The sequence below is a fragment of the Echinops telfairi genome, unplaced genomic scaffold (genome assembly GCF_000313985.2).
Source record: "Echinops telfairi isolate 266 unplaced genomic scaffold, ASM31398v2 ScPeMD7_18;HRSCAF=68, whole genome shotgun sequence".
Taxonomy (NCBI): domain Eukaryota; kingdom Metazoa; phylum Chordata; class Mammalia; order Afrosoricida; family Tenrecidae; genus Echinops; species Echinops telfairi.
This window is the reverse complement of record NW_022103915.1, coordinates 83,625,442-83,630,701: the sequence shown is the minus strand read 5'-3', so window position 1 is coordinate 83,630,701 and position 5,260 is coordinate 83,625,442. Positions and strand designations below refer to the sequence as shown.

Sequence of the window (5,260 nt, the reverse complement as noted above, 5' to 3'; positions counted from 1 at the left end):
ACACACACACACACACACACACACGCGCGCGCGCGCGCGCCTAGAGCAGGGCCAAAGAATGAATGCTTCTTTAATCATGAGAACACTCAGCCAGTAGCATTAGTGGTCCACCTGAGCTTCAAGCTGACTTCACAAAAGCTGAGCTCTCTCGGCTTCTTTCGTCCTGGGGAGAGTCCGCCTCAGCCCTTGGAGAGGCAGAAGGTCGCGGGACACCTGACTCCGGTCGGTCCGCTGTGAAGCAGCAGAAGCGAAGTCCCTGGGCTCTGGGAGGAGCCACGCTTCCTCATTTGGACAACTCTCCCCATGCCTCGGCCCTCTCCGGAAGCTGGAGCCCCGCTGAGAGTCCTTTAGATGAGGTCTTGGGGCTGCATTCTTAGAGAGGCCATGAGGATTCATGCCTAGAATCAGGCGATACCAGAACTGGAACTGGTCAGAAGTCATCCAGTCCAAAGGAGGATTGGGTGAGGCAACTGAGGCTCACGAGCAAGGGACCTATCTGCTCCAGGTGACAGGGTGATCCTGTGGCCCAGCTGGGGCCGACACCAGTGTCCAGACTCCACCGAGGTCCTCTTCCGGCCGCACCTGTCACCCCATCACCCCTGCCATCTCCCACCACCACCACCATCACTCAGTCTCGCTGCCCGGTCTGGGACTGACCCCTGCAGACCTGTGTGGTCCTGGGGGTGGAAAGGCAGGGCGGGTGGGGGCGGTGTTCCGTGTATACAGCCTGTTCCGTGCATATAGAACCGCTCTCCCAGAAAACGACAGCTAACTTCGGTCGTTCGCCGAGGGTTCGGGAAGTTTGGGGACATTTGTGTAGTCAACCACAAGGTGCCTGGTGCCCGGAGACGCTGGCCAAGTATCCATCGCCTCCTGGATGGTGCCCGCCCCGCGCCCCTGCAGCCCGCACCCACCACGCGCCCTGCACTCTGCGGCTCAGAGGAAGAAGGGGGCGTGGTCCCCGGCCCCGGGGCCGCTTGTCGCCTGCCGGTCGCAGCGAGCCTTGTAGAGGTCGCGCTCCCGGGCCAGGCGGGCCACCTCCGCGCGCAGCGCGTCCAGCTGCGCCAGCAGGCGAGCGCGCTCCGCCTCCAGGCCGCGCCGCTGCTGCAGCCGCTTGGAGCGGCAGGCCTGCGCGTAGCCGCGGTTCTTCAACGTGCGGCGCCTCTGCTTCAGCCGCAGCGCCTCGTCGCGCCCGCAGCCGCGCAGCTGCCGGTTGAGCTCCCGCACCGACATGGACACCAGCGCTGCGTCCGAAAACCGCTCGGCCAGCTGCAGAGAGCAGGGCGGAGGCCCGGTCAGCGCCGGGCCTGGGCAGTCCATCCCGCAGTCCAGACACCTCCCCAGGTCCCGGCTCGCCCCGCCCCCCAGGGGAATAGGGGGCATCCCCCATTGGCCCTCACCACAAGCTGTGTCCTTTTAGGCCCACCCCTCGCTGCAGCGCCTGCCACCATCGGAACCCAGCACCACCCTCCCGTGCGCAGCTGCGGCTCTGGACAGGGGGTGTCCAGTGGCCCCCGCGGTCACACAGACTGCCGCCCAGCCCTCCCGGTCCTGAAGGCCACAGCCGTGTGACCCTCACAGGATTTGGATTACAGCCTACCTAATGCCCTGAACGCCCCCATCTGTGTCTGTACTTAATAGGATGACTCCCAATCCCTCCTGAGAAGGTGAGCCGCTGAGGAAGCACCCTGTCTTGGAAAGGCCACCCTCCCTCGGGTTCCCACAGCCTTAACCCCGGCCCTTTCCACACACAGCCTTTCCCTGGTCATCACACACTGCCCGCCTCCTTACCTCCCCTTCATGGCTCCCTGTGCCCTTCAGAGGAGAGAGAAACAGAATGTACTAGTCTGTTTCTTCTAAAGGCCCTTCTTGCCTTCTGTCTGCTCCTCCCTTCCTTGATTGTCCCCTTGGCCTGCCACCACCCCCTCCTCCCTCAGTTTGCCTCCCTCTCAAAGCCTCACTCACTCACCTGCTCATGCTGGGCTTCTGTCTCCTCCGGGCTCTCTGGGTAGTAGCCTTGGGACCCCTCAGCAGGGACCACTGGGCCCTGCCCCTGCAGCAGCTCGACGGCCTCCTCAGGACTCAGCCCCAGTGCCTCCCCAGCCCCCAGCTGCTGTTGCAGGGTGGCCAGCCAGTACAGCTCCTCGAGGCCTGGCCGGGGGCCCTCGGTGGCCCCCACCACACCTGGCTCGCTGAAGGTGGGTGAAGGCGGCACCGAGCTGTAGGGTGTGGAACCCAGGGAGGCCATGGGGAGGCCAGCTCGCCCTTCAGGGGGCTCCCGCTTGACCTCAAACTTCATCAAGTCAAAGTCATTGACATATTCCATGGCCAGGGGGCTGGGGGGCAGTGCCATTCTGAGACTGGGCTGGGCGCGGTGCTCCTGGAAAATAGAGGAGAGGCTTGGAGCACCAGGAGCCTGCCTGCCCGCCACCTTCACCTTCACCAAATCGGTTCCCCCATGTGCCCTGGAGCCAGGGTTCTGCAAAGTCGGTGAAGGAGCAGCCTGGTTCCCTATGGAGCCACCCCCAGGCTCAGGAAGAAGGTGGGGCGGGCCATACTGTTGGAGGAAGAGGGGCTCCTGGCAGAGGCAAAGCAACCCAAAGGCCTGAACAAGGGAGAAGTCAGCATCGCCCCCGGCCCCACTGAGTCATGTCTATGAAAACAAGAGCGGTACGGCACGCTTCCAGTGCTGGTGCTAAGCCATGCTGAGACACTCTGTCATCTCAAGAGGTACTATTCCATTTCCCAGCAATTAAAAAATGCTGCTTAATTAACGGTGACGGGTATGTGTGTATTTTAGGACAGTGGGAAGGCATCGCCGTGATGAAGGTTGGGCTTTCAGAGAAACTGTGTGATTGCCCATATTCTGTCTCTCAGAACACTCGGTCACGGCCTTCCAAAGAGAAGACCCCAGGACACCTCTGTCCGATGAATGGACCAGGCAGGGAATCCCTTTCTAAAAGCAAGAGACTTTCCAATGAAAGCAAGAATGTCCTAGGACGCATTCCTGAAAGACCAGCACTAAGTGGTGACCATCGAACCCGCCGGGCCGGCCTCTTCAAAGACAACTTGCCACGCTTGGTTCCCCTCCCCTTCAATCCTGCTAGGTCGTGTGAACCTAAACAGATCGCCTTCCCCCTTCTGATCCTAATTTTTGCTTCTGTTCAGTTAGGGTGACGAGGCTTTCCCAATGTGTGTTCTGTGGCATGCCTACCCCGACAAGCAGCCAAGAAGAGGTCTGCGCTCAGACGTGTTGAGAAAGGGGCTTGTCTCACTTCATCCCACGTACTTTGGACATGTCAGGAGGGACCGTTCCCTGGAGAAGGACGTCATAAAGCTTGGTAAAGCTGAGGGCAGCGAAAAGAGGGAGACCCTCAACGAGAGGGATTGGCGCGGTGGCTGCAACAATGAGCTCAAGCAGAGGAACGACTGGGAGGACGTGCAGGGCCGGGCGGTGTTTCATTCTGCTGCTCGTAGGCCCGCTGTGAGTCAGAAGAGACTCATCAGCCGTGCCTAATAACAACAACATGCCCACCGCTTAGCTGTTCACCAGGTACTGGCAGCGTGTTAGTCTAAGAACTCTTTCCGTTCACTGTAACGCAGATGGTCTCAAATTCCTGTCCCCAGCGAGCTCTCTTCCCTGTTATCAACCATGGAGCATGTGTTCAAAGGACACCTTAGAACCCCTCCTGCTAGAGGACTCAGAGAGCTTCCCGGCCTGGAAACCCCATGCTCTGGCCCCATCTCCTAGTCCCAACAGCCTCTTTCCCATCCCCAGAAGGGGCAGAGGCAGGCAGTACCATCCCGAGAGTGTAGAGTTTGACTCCATCTTCACCCCCTGGGCCTAGCTAGCCCCCTTTCCTACCCAGGTTCTGCCCGGAGAGGTGTGGAAATACACAAGGTCTCTCTTCCTCTCCCAAGAAGATATTGCTGCCCCCAACCCTGGGATTGCCATGGGTCAACTATGGGTTTCACCCTGGGGGGGCAGGGAGGAGATAGGGACAAAGACCCCGATTTAAGGAACTTGATTTAAGGAACTTGTCCTCGGTGGGGAAGGAGATGGCAAGATGTTGCGATAAGTGTCCCTGGAAGAGGTGCCCAGGGAGAAATGGATGTGAGGGAAAAGGTATCTGGGAGGGATGTTTATCTTTCTGATGTGATAGCTGTCAGGACAGGTGGAAATGGGATGGTGTGAAGATCCCAGAGCAGAATGCAGATAGCAGGAGATAAAGGAAGATCTCTAGGTGAGAGACCTGGTGCTCAGGTGAGCCTGGGGACATACTCACTTCAAAGTTGGCAGAGATGATGTGGTCAGTGTCAGAGGCAGGCAGGCACAGCTTCCCCTGAGACTGGAGGCCCCATTGAGCAGGGCCTGGTGCCTCTCTTCTCAGGACCAGGGACTGTGGGCACAGAGCCCAAAGGGCACTCTTAAAGGGCCAGCACACTGAGGTCATCTGTGTTCTTCTGTCCTCCAGCCAATGAGGTAAGGGCATCATTTGCATATCCCATTGACTGGGGAGTGTATAGGGACCTGGGGTGGGGGTAGGGGTATTGAGAAGAGATAAGAGGCCAAGTATGCATGTTCTCCAGGAAGGAGAGGCTGGTCTCCTCCCCAACAAAGCTCCTCAGTGATGGGCTGACCAGTACCCAGAGCCTCCCTGGCTCCTGACCACTGCCTCTCCAGATGAACCAGCCTGGCTCTCTGATGCCTGGCCCTGGGGAAGAGTACCAGACAAGCTCCCAGCATCCGCATCCTCCAGGGTGGAGTCTTTAAGGTGCACCAGTTTTCCCCTGTTCATTCTCAGATGACCTCTCACGCACCTAGCTCCACTCTCCCGCAGAGGGGCCTTGTACTTACTAGCCGTCACACCTGAAAGATAAGCAACACTCCCCATAGGGATCCCCCAGGACTAGGCTAACCACACCTGCGCCTCTCCCACTCAGGGTGGCCCAGCCCAGCTTGGAAGCCCAGCCTGGGAAAAAGAGCAGGAGAAGATAGAATGGACAGCTCTGTTCTGTCCTTCCGGGACACTACAGGACACTGAAATCCAACCACCACCCACCCAGCCCAGCCATTTCTGGAACTGCCCTCGGGTGCCCTCGGCTTCCTCCCACCTTCTCCTCACATTTATCTCAGTCTCTTTCTCTTCCTCTCTCTTCATTGTTCCCAGATGGCCGCGGAATGACCTACATATTCAGCCTAATCCCCTAACACCTCTTAGAGCTATCAGCCCCAAGTAGGAGTTGGAACAGAGATACT

General features: G+C 58.9%; 1 protein-coding gene across 1 annotated transcript; it reads right to left on the bottom strand.

Moving 5' to 3' along the window:
- Nucleotides 1-936: 936 nt before the first annotated feature.
- On the bottom strand, nucleotides 937-4,330 carry NRL (neural retina leucine zipper). The gene is made up of 3 exons (XM_004698912.2): nucleotides 4,287-4,330; nucleotides 1,970-2,380; nucleotides 937-1,269 (listed from the first exon to the last, which is right to left on the bottom strand). Exons 2-3 carry the CDS (start codon nucleotides 2,351-2,353, stop codon nucleotides 937-939), a joined length of 717 nt encoding a protein of 238 aa, XP_004698969.1. The 5' UTR covers nucleotides 2,354-2,380; nucleotides 4,287-4,330.
- Nucleotides 4,331-5,260: the final 930 nt, after the last annotated feature.